The following is a 16,198-nucleotide window of genomic DNA, read 5'->3' as shown; positions in this document are numbered from 1 at the left end:
AAAATAGCTATTGCTGAGCTGGGGGGAGAGGAGGGAGAGTCATTGAAATGACACTTTCTCTTTAGTCTCCTGAACAGGAGCTTCTATATTCCACTTTGGTTAATGAGCCACCTTGGTTCACTCCAATCTTGCTTTTCTCTGACATGGGGCAGTTTTCCAATCTTCCATCTCTAGATGAGCAGTAAATGTATTGCAGTGCCATTGCCCAAATCCCCATCCCCCCAGTCCCACCAGTCATGCCTCATGTTACATTTGAAATCTTTGACTGAAAGGGTCCGCTGAAATACAGCAAGAGAAAATGGACTGTCTCTGATTTTCTGATTCATGATAGGTTGGCATATTTCTAATTCATTTCAAGTATCAGTGCCAAATTATAGTTGTTCCTTTGACATATGATACTCAGTCATATATATCACAAACGAAAAATAAAGCTTTCTTTTTCTCCTCTGTGGGACTTTTTTTTGTTTCTGTATGGTGGGCAACCCATTCTAAATGAGGAATTGTCAGGAGAAACCCAGTTAAGGATGCCATCAGAGAAATAGCATGACCAGAAAAGAAGGTAGACTAGAATAGAAGTGAAGGATAACCAATGAGAAACTAACATGCTCAGTTATTAATAGGATAATGGTAAGAGATTTAGAGGAAGGGATTATTGTTGTTCTTTTGTGTGTAACTTTTTGTGGTCCTGTGAACCATATGTGCCAGTACTGTCCATGGAGTTTTCTTGCAAAGATACTGGAGTGATTTTCCCAGGGATCACATAGCTACTAAGTGTCTGAGACCAGATTTGAACTCAGATCTTCCAGAAATCAGGCCCAGTGCTCTATTCACTGAACCACCTAGGTGCTTCCAGAGAAGGGGAAGTCACAGGATCGGAACGCCTGGATGGATTATGTTACACTTACACACATTAGTGAGATCAGAAACCCATTGGATATCAAAGATTAAATGTTAAATTTTTCTTTGAGATGCTTGATAGAGCTGGGACAGGGGAAATTTTCCTATTGCTAAATCAACTGAGGAAACAAATTAAAATTACATAACAAATGTTTGATGTTTATAAATGATGAACATAAGCATTAAAAGTCAATCCTGGATGGTAATGGGCATAAAGTTAATGGGGTGGTTTATGTTTTTCTGGTAACTTTCCCATCTTTTGCATGAAATGGATTTTCCGTGAAAGACAGCCTGTTAATGTTTTGTCTTCTGTAGTAGTAATTATTTCCCTTAACTATCTAATAATATGGGGGGAGGAGTGTCACAGATATTTCTGCATTATATGAGATCATATGAAAACATACAAGAAATGAAAGAGTATTATTGTGTCAAAGGAGATTAGAAAAGTTTGGGAAATTAAATTGAATTTAACTCAGTATAAATGACCTGAAGGGAAATAGTTCAAGCAATATACTGATTTTCCCCATCATGGTCAAGAGAGTTAACATATTTGTTGTAAATAGATATTATAGCACTCATATTTTGGAAAAGCATAAAAATAGATTGGATGCCATTTAAAAGCAATATGGCTAGAAGATAACCATCCTGTTGGAAGAATCATAGCCAATACCAGGTTCTTACTGGGTAGTAGTTACGGGAGAATTGATTAGCAGGTTTGATGTGCTTTGGCATAAATTAGATTTTATTTAGAAATACAACTCACACTGCACTGCTCTTGGCTGGAAATAAATGTGTAAATTAGAATGCCTTCCAATGTAATTACACTGTCTTCTAATATAAATCATTTCAGAAATGAAAACATCACTTTCAAGTAGAAGTGAGTGTTCATTTCAAGCTGAATTAAAGGGAAGGTCATGAAGAAAGCTGAAACCCATATTTTGTGATGACAACATGGGACAGTATATAAAGAGGACTTTTCACCATAAAACCTTGTTTCTAGTGTCACAGCAGTATACTAGAGCATAGGCTGAGCTTGGTGCCCTTGTTTTAAGGGTCTCTTTCCCACAGCTTGTAACTTGAATGATTCTAGAAGGGAAAACAAAATAACAACTGACCACCCAAGATATGAACTCCTTCTTCTCATTCTTCTTCTTAAACACAGAACTTGGGCAGCATCTATAAAAATCATGGCAGGATAAGATGTATTTAAAGTCTGATTCATTACAACGTATTAGAGATGGCCACTTGGGACGTAGCAAATTGAACTGGTTGAATCATTGTTTCCCATTATGTGGCAATCATATGGATGTGACCTCAAAAGGTTCATATTTTGCAGTTGGTTGGGTCTTTCTTTAGTGTACAATTTAATTCAATAAACATTAAGTGCTTACTATGTGTCAGGCATAAGGTAGGTACAATACAAAGAAAAATGACACCATTGATCTTCCCAACGTGCGTGTCTAAACTTGTGCCTTCCCTATTCAATCAATTCCACTGATTCCTTGTTGTTTCCAGAATCAAAAATAAAATCACCTATATGACTTTTAAATCCCTTCATAATCTGGCCCCTCCCTGCCATCACTGAACCCCTCACTCCCTTCTACCCCCATTCTGGCCATGTACTCTTTGATCTGGCAACAACACTGGTCTCCTTGATGTTCCTTGACCAACACACTTCATCTATGAGCATTTTCATTGGCTGCCCAAGCCTGGAATTCTCTCTCTCATCTCTATCTCCTGGATTTTCTCACCTCCTTCACATGCTTCAGCTAAAGTTCCACCTTCTCTATTTCCTGCTCAAAGCTAATAGCCCTTCCCTCTGTTGGTTATCCTCATTTTATCCTGTATATATCTTGTTTTTTACATAACTATTTGCCTGATGTTTGCCCCATTCCAACAGGGGCCCCTTGGGAGCAGGGACTATCTTGGGCCTTTCTTATATCTCCGGCCCTTAGCACAGTGCCTAGAACATAGTAGGTATTTAGTAAATGCTAGGGGATTGACAATTCTTGTCTTTGTTGGGGGGCCAGTTAAGTAGTACAGTGAGTGGATAGAGGACCAGGCCCAGAGTGAGGAAGACTCATCTTCCTGAGTTCAAATCTGCCCTCAGACACTTACTGACTGTGTGATCCTGGGCAATTCATTTCACTCTGTTTGCCTCAGTTTCCTCATCTACAAAATGAACTGGAGAAGGAAATGGCAAACCATTCCAGTGTCTTTGCTAAGAAAACTCCCAATGGGGTCACAAAGAGTCAGACCTTCCTGAAACAACTGAACAACAATAAAGAAGGGCAGAATATAATAAATGCAAAAATAAATATGATACAAGACAGGATATGGGGGGGAGAGATCTAGGTTAAGATGTTTGGGGAAAATCTTAGGAGACATTACTTTCTGTTGGGGAAATAAGGTAGGGAGATAGCAACTTTATGGAGGAAGCTTGAACTAGACTATTAATAACAAACAGTTATTAAGTATGCATTATATGCTAGCCACTGTCCTGGGCACTGGGGAAACTGTAATTCCCAGTTCTCCGCTCTCAAGTCCAATGGCAAAGACATGGATATATGTCTATATCTTCATCCACATAGATATATAATGTATGTGAATATAACACACATATAGCTTTACAAAAAAATCCAAGGGAATCTGTGTAAGGCATTTGCATGGGGTGGGGGGGAATGAAGAAAGTCCTCATTCAGGAGGCGACATTCAGAGATTTGAAAGGAACTAAGGATTTAAATGAACAAGAGGGAATAAGAATATATTCAAGACACAGAGTTTCCTCTGTATAAAAGCCTGGAGAAAGTAAACGAATGCTGAGTATGAACAAAAGCAAGAAGCCCAGTCTAATTGGAATGTGGAGGATGTGGTTGACAGTTGTGGGCACAAAGCCTGGAAAGATAGGTCATGGCCAGGTTAGAAAGATTTTTTAAAAGCAGTTTTTATTTGCTCCTATGGGTAATATGTAGCCACTGGAGTTTATGAAAGAGGAGAGTGATGGCTAGACCTGTGCTTTATCAGTTGTTTGGAGTATAGATTGAAGATGGGCAGAGACCTGAGTCAGGGAGATCAGTTTGGAGGCTATTTATTTCATTACTCCAGGAGAGATGTAATGAGATCCTAGACTAAGGTAGCATCTGTGTCCACAGAGAAGGGGATAAATGAGGAAAGTTGCAGGTATAATACCAACAAAACTTGGCAGCAGATTAGACATGTGGGATGAGGGTGGAAATGGAGACTGATTGTGAGGTTATAGACTTGGGTGACTGGAATAGGGAGGTGGGCTTAGGAAGGGAAATAATGAGTTCTCTTTTGGACATGTTGAATTTGAGATGCTTACAGGATAACAGAGCTAGAGTTGAGGAGAAACACTTGTACGTGTAGACTGGGAATCCTGTGCATGGTGCTGATAATTAAACCTATGGGAGCTAATGAGATGTGTGTGTGTTTATGTGTTACAGACAGAAAGACATACACAAATAGAGAAAATAAAGGGAAAAAAAAGAAGGTATAGGATAGGGCCTTGAGGGAATGCCTGAATCAACCTTGTATGGATGATATAACTGACCCAGAAAGGAGACTGAGAAAATGATGACAGTTACTTTGACGACAGCCAGAAGGCAGCAGTGTAACAAAATCCAAAGAGGAGAGAATATTCAAGATAAGAATGTGGTCAGGTGCTGAAGGGAAGTAGAATGGATAGATGAATATGGAGAAAAAAGTCATCAAAGGAATAGACAGTTCTCAAAGGAACAAAACTAAGTTGTCAGCAACCTTAGGGGGAAAAAAGTTCCAAATTACTAAGGATTAAAGAAATGTGCACTCATCTGATTGACAAAGGTTACACAAAAAAGGAAATAAATATTAGAGGGGCTGTTAGAAAAAAGGTACATGAATGGATTGTTGGTAGAACTCTGAACTGGTCCAAGTCACTCTGGAAAGTAATTTGGAATTATGCCTTCCAAATAACTAAACTGTACGTACTCTTCAACTGAGTGGTACAGCCACTAGGTCTATACCCCCAAAGAGATCAAAGAAAGAGGAAAATGATCCTTATGCACACACACACACACACACACACACACACACACACAAAGACATGGTCAAGTTAGAATTTTTGAGTGTTATGATGTCCAAAGTATTCAAAATGAGGATAGAATAAATAGAATATACATGGAATAAAAAATGGTAGTAAGATCCTCCATTTCTCAGCTCTGGGCATTTTCTCTGGCTGTCTCCCAAGCCTGGAATGCTCTCTTTCCTAACTTCCTTTAAGTCCCAACTAAAATTCCATCTTCTACAGGAAGCCTTTCCCAACTCCTTCTGGGGCCTTCCCTTCTTTTAATTATTTCCCATTTATCCTGTATATAGCTTGTTGTATATGTTTGCTTGCTTTTTGCCTCCCCCGTTTGATTGTGTTTCCTTTGAGGGCAAGGGTTGTGCTTTGCCTGCTTTTGCCTCCTTTACATAGCCTTAATCACTGAATGGTTGTCACCTCAGTCAAACAGAAACCTAGAAAAGACCTTAGTTTAAAAAGGCCAAGGTTTCCCACTGCATCCAGGGTCCTCTCCAAATGTCCTGATCTATATCTTGCCTGGACCTAGATGGCTCCAGAGGAGAAAATGAGGATGGTGACTTTGCACAACCCTCCCTCCCTCATTTAAATCCAATCCATTTGCAAAGCACGGCATCACCTTCCTGATGCCATGGTCCTCTTTGAGAATGAAGGACAAGCATAGCATCTGGCTCATAGTAGGCATTTTTTAATGTTGTTGACTGACTGAGAGCCCAAGTGCTCTAGTGGTATCTTCAGGCTGTTGGGAGAAAGCCAGAAAAGCCTCTAGCATGCTAGGTGTGCTCCCCCTGACAAATTTATGGAAGGATATGGATGGGGAGATACATTTGGGCTGTAATCTGCATCTTTGGAAGAAACAACTAATTCACTGAGATCACATATGCAGGCACTTGAAAAATATTTGGTGATTAACAGAGATGTGCCCTCAATGACTTCTCTGTTTCAGTGATCAGATAAAAGCATTGAAGTATTCTTTACTGAGAAGTATCTGTTGTGGCAAAACAAAATGCATCAAAAAATTTATTTTTAGAAAATTAAATGCATATATGTGTAACCCATTGATATGGGACTCTCTCCCCTTTGGTGTGAGACTTTGCTCTCTGCCATTGAGGATTGACTTTTGTAGTTACAGATGTGTCTAGGTATTTCTATAGCTTTGTACATTTGTAAAAGTTAAACAGTTCAGAAAGAAGGAAAAATTAAATTACTTAGAGAAGAATCTTCTTTGAACTATAGAACAAGGGCTGCCTCAGCTCTTACATCTCAGTCTCATTGGTCTTTAAATTGTTTATAGCAAGATAAACCAGTTCAGCTTCAATGATTAGTTTTGGTTTTGCCTAAAAATGTCAGGATCCTTTCCCTTTATCGTAGAGGTGGGGCATTATGTGATAGTGTGCATGTCAGTGGAGGCCCTGGCATGCTTGATTTCATTTAATTTTTTAAAACTAGTTACAAAGGAAATCTAGGTAGAATAGGGAAGGATACATTTGGAAATGAAGGGGGTATAAAAAACAAAAGTGATTAAGAAAAACCTTTTCTTTTTTCATGTAAGGACTCACTTTGGTGTTTTCTTTGTGAGAGGAAAGAGCCTAGAAATCAGAGAAGGAAAAAATACCATTGCTCTAGTGCTTGAGAAGATCAAAAGCTTTTTTTTGGAGGAGGGAAGGGAGAATTTTGTTTGTTGATTTTAAGTTCATCCTGTGGCCAATCCCCTGCCCCCACTGTTCCCAAAGCCTGTTCTGAAGAAAGTTGGGCTTCTGGTAAGGTGAAAATACAAATCCCACCTTTCTGGAGGGAAACAGATTTTCTACACCTTGATGTCTTGCTACACTTGAACTTTTACAACAGAATGAGCTTTGCCTCTTACACTTGGTGAATATACCTACATCTTTCACTTCAGCCAACTGAATGCACCTCATCCTGGTTAGGCAATTCAATTATTAATCAATACAGCTCCAAGGCCTATTTTCAAAGGCTTACTTTAGATATCTGATATTTGCAAAAGGCAACCTGATAGACATTTACTGTCCTTAAGAAAAAACAAATAAATAACAAGATCAAACTATACTCCAGGCTGTATCTCTGTATTTTCTTAGATTATCAGAAAGCAAAAGAACTGAATCGTATTATCTCAGTCACCATCAGAAACACACTAATCTCTGCCTTTTAGGATCCCTCATTTCCTTCTGATGTGGTTGAAGGTACAGGGACTCCAAAATACTGAGATACAGGGCAGAGTTGTCTGGAAAGAATTCATGGACTCAAGTAGTCTTCCAGTCAAGTGGCAAAAAATTTATGGTCAGGCTATATAGTGGGCAGAGGTCTTCTGGGGAACTCACAGCCTAACAGAGAAGGTGCTAAAGTTTACATGGAAAAAGTTCAGTAAGTGGTATGCCAAGTGTTAGAGATGAACTTGACCCCCAAAAAAGGCATCAAGAAAAATTTATTTGAAGTGGAGTTCAGAGTAGGGAAGGCCTATGTTCCTTCCCCTGAAGGAATGGATAGCTTCCAGCATGGCCACTGGAAGGACTACAACCAGGTCAGGATGAGGCAGGACCCTTATAGAATTCTGAACTTTGGATCTCCCTCGATACTGTCCCCTGACCATGTGACTTCATGTTCTTCTCTGATAGGCCCTTCCTCACACAGCTCCTTGGGCCCGCACATTAGTTTCTGACCTCTAACCTGTCCATGCTAGGTTACAACCCCTATCACCTAGGAATGTGGACAACAAAACTTTCTTACTTCCCACACAAGTATGCCAATTAGCTGATAAACATACAATTGGGCTCCAGAGAAGTCAATCAAGTTCAAGTCATGTCATCATTTCTCTGATGACATGGTCTTCTTCGGCAACAAAGGCCAAACACAACAAACATAAAGTTTCTGTACCTTGGGCGCAGGCATCATTCACTACTGGCAAGGCCTGGAGGGGCTGGAGGAAGGCTTCAAAGGGGTGTGTTTTTGGTCTGTTACATCTGTAACAAGATAGCCTTGGGAGTTGACGTCTATACCTTGACTTATGAATTGTAAACAGTAACTGTGGGAATCAATACATGATAGTGCTGCTGGTACAAGATAGTCCTGTTCATACAAGGGAAATTCTACAGGGGTCAGTTTGTTCTTCTCACAGGGAGAGATAGTTTGCCTCACTGGGACCTACTCATGAGTTCTTGCCAGAGATAATCTTTGGGGAGAGTTATGGTCCTAGTGCTGGGATCCGAGCATAAGCACCTCATCGTTTCCAGGCTTATCTCAGAGGCCCTCTCCCACACAAGGCCTTTTCAAATTCCCCACAGTGATGAGTACTCTCTCTTGAAATCACTTTGTATATACACTTTATAATTCTTCTCTGCGTACATACTGTATAACCCCAGGACACTCATTGAGGGCAGAAATTATTTTTTTTACTATTTGAATCTCCAGTGTCTGGGGATACAAGTGCCTCGCATTATGCCCATAGTCTTTCTGGCGCATTGAGAAGAAACCATTCTAACGTTTGATTAACATTCTATCATAATACCTTATAAAACTTTAATTGAAGAAATTATACATCCTGTTACTCATTATCCCACATAAAAAAGATCTATGAGATAAATTCCTTGCACTTAGTTTCAGGAAAGGTTTTGCCTCTGTAGGCACATTTTTATACTTCTTTTGTCAGACAGGGCACATCATATAATCTAACATGGTTGCCCTTTTTTCTTAAGGCCCAGGAGACAAAGTTAATTTCCATGCTCAAAAGCAACAATTAGGTCATCTCAGGTCCTTGGCAGTGTTTTTACTCTCTGATCCTCTTACATAGTGTCTGTTCTGGTTTTGTCCTTAATTGTCATATTTTCCATTATTTTTAACTTTGCAAAGCTATTCATCCTTTTGAAAGTTAGATATACAGTTTAAATTAAGTCATCTTTTCCTTTAACACAAACACACACACACACAGACACACACAATGGCAAATGTTCACAAAAAATTAGTTACTAGGAATGTGAAAAGAGACTCATTTATGAGTCCTGTTTGTGTCTACTTTCGGTTTAAGCAGAAATACCAATGTAGAAAGGGAAGAGACAACAATCCATCCCAGATATTTACTGTAAGCAACAAATAAAAAAAATTCTAATCTGGTTAGCTTATTTTTCAATTATATATTTTATTTATTAACAGATAAGTACCTAAAGTATGGAAAATTAAAATATTTTCTCTTGTGTATTGCAAATATTGCATTGAAGTTTGGAGAATAACTTTGAGAGGTAGGGTTGCATAGTACCACAATGTCTAAGGAAAGGAGTCACTAAACTATACAAAAGATCTCTTATTTATTGTAAAAGGATGACGTTTATTTATGAGAAAATGATTATTTTATTATATTAATTATATATTATATTAATAACCAATTTTATATACAGGACTCAAAGACCCTCATTTTTGCTTTCTCCTTAAAAGCTCAGTCTCTCAAGGACATTTCTGACCTTGCCCCAAAATTCACCCCACCCAGACCATCTTGTCTAGGTGGAATTCTTACATAATCCACCACTGTTCAAGTACTTCTGGGCTGAGAATAGATTCTTTTATATAGATTGCTGGAGGTGGAAATATCTGAGAGCGCTGACATGATCAAAGTAGATGCCTCTATCACTGATTGGCAATGGCTAAATAAATTGTGGTACATAAATATAAAGGAATACTGTGTTGTAAGAAATGATGTGTGTCATAAATACAGAGAAGTATGGAAAGATCTATATGAACTGATGCAGAGTGAAATGAGAATAGCCAAGAATATAATATACATAGTTATTACAGTAATGGAAATGACACACCAGAAAAATAAAAAAATAAATGCAAAAAAAAAAAATCAGTTGATAAATCTTAATTGTACCGCTACATCTCATATTTTGCCCCCTTTCTATTCCCTCTACTCCTCTGCTGGGGCAGCTAGGTGATGCAGTGGATAGAGTGCCAGTGCAGGAGTCAGGAGGACCTGAGTTCAAATCTCACCTCAGACACTTGATACTCACTAGCTGTGTGACCTTGGGCAAGTCACTTAACCCCAATTGCCTCATCCTGGATCATCTCCAGTCATCCTGGTGAATATCTGGTCACTGGATTCAGATGACTCTGGAAGAGAAGTGAGGCTGGTGACCTGCACAGCCCTCCCTCATTCAAAACAAAGCCAAGTGCAAGTCATGTCATTATTTCTCTAATAGCATAGTCTTCTTCGACAACAAAGGATGAACACACACACTCCTCTGCTAGTTGTTTCCCTTTTACCTGGCCATTGTAAAAACCCCATGATTGGTCTCCTTTATTCCTTCACACTTTACTTCACTGTGAAAATATACTCCCTAAAGCACAAGGAAATCAAACTTTGGCCCAATCAGGTCTCACAAACCACTCTGCTTGTATCTCAAGTATTTTTCCTGTAGCATAGGTATCAGTGTAAGGTCCACAGAGGGCACTCGAGGTTCGAACATTTCCCAACCCCAAAGTCTAATCATGTTACTCTTCGGCTCAAGGATCTTCAGTGATTCTCTGTTGCCCTTTTGATCAAATAAAAACTTGGCCTGGCAGGTAGTCAACCACAAAAGAATTTTTGTAAAAAAGAATTCCAACTTTTAGAGATTTATTTCATATTACTTCTCTTCATATATATCCCAGCCAAATCGGCTGTTCATTGGATCAGCTTTCCATCTCCCATGCCATATGAATTTTTATTTTGTACATTTTGATTTTGAGGTACTAGTGGGCCTATTCAGGTGGGAATATGCAATTTAAGATACAGATCTGAAGCTTAGAAGGGTCGAAACTGAAGATCAAATTTGGAAATTGTATAGAGATGAAATAAGAATGAATGAGATTACCAAGGCATGTGACTTGAAGGCAATGACTGTCTCATTTTTATCTTTTTATCTCCAGTGCCTTGCACTTAGTTGACAATTAATATTTGTTCAATTGAATTGAAGGGAAATTGAAGGTTAAAGTATAGACAGAAGTCCAAGGCCAAAACTTAAGGAAGAATCGTATTATTGATTTATGAATAAGTACCTAACCAGAGCACACTGTTGCAGTTTGGGTGCTGAGAACCCCATAATGTAAGAGTACAGGGGGTCTGCCTGGAAAGAATTTGACCACTCAAACCTCCTTTCAGTCAGAGTTAGTAAGGTTTTATTATAACACCAGAATGACAGGCTGAGATTCTTAGTAAACCTGCAGTATTATATCACCAATAGGAGCTGTCAGAGTTCTTAGTGAGTCTGCAACTTAATGTGGGTAAGATTGGCACTTACATACAAAAGACCCGTGAGAAGATCAGGATGGGATTAAGGAACTGCAAGTAGCTTGGGTTGGACCAGGTGCAGACATTGATAAAGGAGTTATGTGGTCAGAGAGCCACAGTGAAAGGGCTGTTGAAAGGATTATTGAGTATCTAGGTAGACTGGGATGGGCCAGATGCCTCAGGTGAACTGCCAGTGACCTGAGCTACTGAAATGTGTGGGAAAGTTTAGGGGTTGAGTTGCGTTCAAGGTCACAGTCTTTTTTCTCTTAGCAGTCCAGGTCCCGTAACCCCATCAATAGCAAAAAAGAATGGTGAAGCAGTCTGGAGGAGAATCAGAATCTGAACATAAAATAAAAAGTTAGGTCTTTGGTACCTTGCCAACTCAAGTTTTAGAAAGCAGTACACATGTAAACACAATTTAAGGCTGGAAGAGACCTTGATAGTTCATTTCTTCTTCTCCTCCTCCTCCTCCTCCTTCTTCTTCTACAGAGAGAGAGAAAAAGAGAGAGAGAGAGACAGAGAGACAGAGAGACAGACAGACAGACAGACAGACACATAGGGAAAGTGAGGGCATTTTTATGAAGTTAGTGCAGAACAGACCCTCCCATCAGAGAGCGGATTGGTCCGTTCTCTTTTGGGTCACAATCTTTTGACATGCCCACTGTATGTCATTAACAAACACAACTGGATTTTTAGGTGGCCCCTTATAGTGACTTCATGTTCTCCTTTCTGATAGGCTTTCCCTCAAACAGCTCCTCAAGGCTGCGCACAAGTTTCTGACCTTTAATCTGAACTGCTAGGTCACAGCTCTGATTTACTACCACCACTGAGAGTTTTGACCCTGTAGAAACAAACTTTTTTCCTTCGTTTCCCATGAAGTGACATGCTAAATGTTGTACAGCCAGAACCTGAGGCAAGATTTGAACGTGGGTCTTCCTGACTCTGAGTCTACCATTCTGCCCATTATACCACCTAGTAGCTTTCTTTCCATACATGTACATATGCATATATGCTATAGTGTTTTTTGAGAAAGGAAATCAAACTTTGGCCCAATCAGGTCTCACAAACCACTCTGCTTGTATCTCAAGTATTTTTCCTGTAGCATAGGTATCAGTGTAAGGTCCACAGAGGGCACTCAAGGTTCGAACATTTCCCAACCCCAAAGGTGAAAACACTGCCATACAAGTTAAGTGATTCTGTAACATAGCATTATTCAGTGATGCTAAGGGTACACATTGATATTTCCAAATTTTATTACCTCTCCGTAAATACCCCAGCTTCCTGTTAATTGGGTTAGCTGCCCATTTGGCATACTTTTTGTTCCTACTGGGGTGGGCCAATTAAGAGTTTCTATCGTACTATTACCTCAACAGATACTTTAACAACTGAGTAACTCTGAAGTAGGTAAATGCCTCTAGACAGAGTAAAAAGCCTGAGGGAAGGAGGGGGAAGAGGTGGGGGAAGTTAAATATGTAGGGAAAAAAAGTTGATTTTTTTTTTTTAAATTCAGAGACAATTGACCAAAGAAAATTGACCAAAACTGGGTTGAGGAGATAGGGAGACTATGATTAACCTGGAGGTGGGGTGGTGCTGTGTCAAATTGGTAAATATTTTAAATGGTGAATTTTTAAGTGAAGGGTAGAGGCCTCAATATCTCAAACACGAAAAGAACTTTAGTTGGCATAGTTCTAAATAATACTTGTTCCTATTGTTTGAATTAAGTATATCAGTCCATTCTACACGTGGAATAACAATGTTTGCCTCTAGCACCTGAAGTACTAAATTTGACCTTTTGGCCAATTGGGGGAGCACTTACAGAACCCTCACAGGGGCAAAGGTTAAAACCCAGGGAACTCTGGCTCATTTTGGAGTTGTTTCCACTCATGTCAATGTACTGGGAAGGAATGTGAAAATATGAAGGATTTTATATATAAGCAGATGAATGTATCTGAAACCAAAACCTTAAGAACTTTGTGGTGAAAATGTCCAGATTTTGGAGCTAATTAAAAGCACACCATAGGTGCGTAGACCATAGGTGGCCCAGATTAAAAGCTATCTTTGTTGAAATAGGAGAGATTCAGAACTTGGATATGAGAAAGTACCATTCACACCTAGGCTTTGCCCTGCTGTGCCTTTTGCTTTTGAAAGAGCATTTTTCATTCTAAAAAAGTTGCTAGGGTGCTGCTATAAAGGGCTTCTCCCAAAAGACTGATTTTAAATCACTTAAAGGTAAAGTGTTCTTGTTACCCAACATTAAGGATGAAAATTTTCCCTTACATAATAGATGAAAACCTTTCCATTTTCCTTACCCATTCTTCATGTTCTACACACACACACACACACACACACACACACTAAATGTTTGAACTTGCAAAACTCAAACTTCTAGAGAAAATGGGCTCTTGCTTTTTAATCCAACTATTAGGTAATTGTAGTAGTTCTTTTAAAAACAAAATTAAGCAATTTATGTGAAGAAACTTCACTTGGGTTATTCTATGTTCCTCCCCTAAAATATTGGATGCCCTGCATATCCAATCACAAATCTAAATATGGTCACTTCTGTGGAAACAAACCTACGCAATTATTGAGCGACATTAAGTGGATAAAACCAATCTACCAAATTTTCTGCTTTGCACTCTTTGCTTCTGTGTCATGTAGTAAGTAACACTGTTAAGGCTCATAATTTGATCCATGTGGAACCCCCAGTGTAAAAACTACCTTAACCAATGTAGATAAGCAACTGCGTCATAACCAAATGCTATGGTTATAGGTTATACAGACACAATAAAAAATATTAATCCGGTCAATTCATATAAAAGAAAATTTGTCAAAATTGGTTATTAGGTATCACATAAATATAAAAAACTTGGTGGCTTGCCTGAATTCTCTTTCTAATCAATTGTGTAAAAAGAGTGGGCTATTTCCTGCTTATAAAACTGTAGCTTATTTTCTGACTGTTATTTTCAATACAGTAAGCTGCCTACAGTCAAAATTTCAATAATGTGTATAAAAGATTTGAATGAGGACAATAGTACTTTGACTATTTCCATACTTATGTCACTTCGTTAGCAACAATCACGTCTGCTTTACTTGTGAGGCAGCATGCATGGTACAGTGGAAAGAGTGTTGGATTTGGAATCAGAACCCAGGACCCTGCCACTTTACACTTCTGTGACTCTGGGCAAGTGACAACCTGGGTCTCAATTTCCTCATCCGTAAAATGACAGCAGTGGACTAGATGACTCTGAGGTCCTTTCCAGCTCTAGATATATGATCAATTGTACTGCATAAGATTTTTCTTTTCATGAATAATTTTGATGGCTAAAATCTCTAATTTGTCTATATTTTTCTAGTAGAGAGAAACATAACTGAAAGCAGAATTCAAGGTCTAATCCCAAGAAGCTATGATGAAAAGGTTCATAGACTCCCAATAAATGCCATTTCCCAAGCATCACATCTAAGTTCTTTTTCTTTAAACATAAGTAAGCCAATGTAAACTAATCTTTCTCCTAAAAGTTTGACACTATTAAATGTTCTTCATTATAGATACTGGACTTACTGTCCATTCATCCACTCATTTTATAATTATGATTTTATTGACTATGGGGCCACGAAATGGCTAGTTTTCTGCAATACAATTAAGAAATGCAAGATAATTTCCATGATCTTAACTCTATTACTGCCCAGGACTATGCAAATGCTGACAAAGTGGAACAAGTCAGGGCATAAAGTAGTGTTAGCAGGGATGTATTTCTGACTGTCAGAATTGATACAGGACTTAGATTTGGAAGAGATCTGAAGAGGTCATATAGTTGGAACTCCCATTTTCCACATGAGGAAACTGAGGCTCAGAGAAGTTAAGTGAGGTCTTTGAAGTCACACAAAGATGTCAAAACTCTGTTATTTGGAATACAAAATTTCATTTGTTCCGTAAATGTTTACAGTGCTTTCTACTTTGTGTAAGACTCTGTACTGGGGGATGGGGCTGAAAATATATATAAAATAGTTCACGACCTTCCTTGTAGAGTGAACAATTCTGTGGCTAAGAATTAAAAGTACTGATAGGTCATAATGTAATTCCTTTGAGCTTTTACTAATAAATACAATCAATTATACATTCATATAATGACCCAATGCAATGGCATGTTTTCCAAACAAGTTTTCTTCTGATATAGTTAATGTTAACCTGAAAAAATGTAATATAAAATATTACTTCTAAATAATCAGACTCTCAATATGAAAGAATATATATTAGAAGTATCCAAAACAGCAAATGTATTTTAGGGCAAAATCATTACAAACAAAAAAAATCCATTTAATAAATAGATTCCAATAAAGATATCTTAAAACAAAAACCCACCCACAACACAGAACATAAAAATTCATTTTTGCTACTAATGTAATTTTAAGAAAATGCTGGTCATAAAAATGGGTTCTAGAAATGGAAGTTTGTCATAGTGTCACGTGTATAATAAGAACTAAAAAAGCTATTAAACAATGATCCAAGCAATTCAAGAAGGAAGATTTTTGACCTAAGGAAGAAAAAAAAAAACACCCCAACATTTTTTTTGAAAGAATGATTGTGTATAAATGATTAAAATATAACTCAGGACTCTACACATGGGAAAGGAACTTGCACTCTTGTTAGTTATCACATATTTTAAATTGCACACCTTTTAAAATTGGCTGCAGAAATATTTTTATGGTGTTAGAAAGGCACAAACTTTGAGGAAACAAACAAAACCAAATTCATTTTCTATTGAATGAACACATCCAAATTTTCTATTTCTTTTTGTTAGATGTGAAAAATGATTCAATTTCATGCCTCTTACTACAAATAATTCTTTTCTAAATATGTGGTATGACCAAAGTAATGAGACTGTGACTAATAAAAGCCATTCCACATACTCCTTACCAAATGTGAAAATCAGCTTCATTACTTCATAGTT

General features: G+C 38.2%; 1 protein-coding gene across 6 annotated transcripts in view; it reads left to right on the top strand.

The window, feature by feature from the left end:
* Window positions 1-16,198, top strand: part of LOC140533361 (uncharacterized) — a 130,700-nt gene that overhangs the window by 99,582 nt on the left and 14,920 nt on the right. The window contains exon 10 of one of the 6 annotated variants that reach the window (XM_072653006.1): window positions 14,603-15,226. The exons of the other annotated variants lie outside the window; for them this stretch is intronic. Coding sequence (XP_072509107.1) covers window positions 14,603-14,605 — 3 coding nt within the window. The 3' untranslated portion in view covers window positions 14,606-15,226. Of the gene's footprint in view, window positions 1-14,602; window positions 15,227-16,198 lie in introns of those variants that run through there. 6 annotated transcript variants of the gene reach the window in all.

Source organism: Notamacropus eugenii, chromosome 3 (genome assembly GCF_028372415.1).
Source record: "Notamacropus eugenii isolate mMacEug1 chromosome 3, mMacEug1.pri_v2, whole genome shotgun sequence".
Lineage (NCBI taxonomy): Eukaryota > Metazoa > Chordata > Mammalia > Diprotodontia > Macropodidae > Notamacropus > Notamacropus eugenii.
The sequence above is the reverse complement of the archived record's forward strand: the minus strand, read 5'-3'. Positions and strand labels throughout refer to the sequence as shown.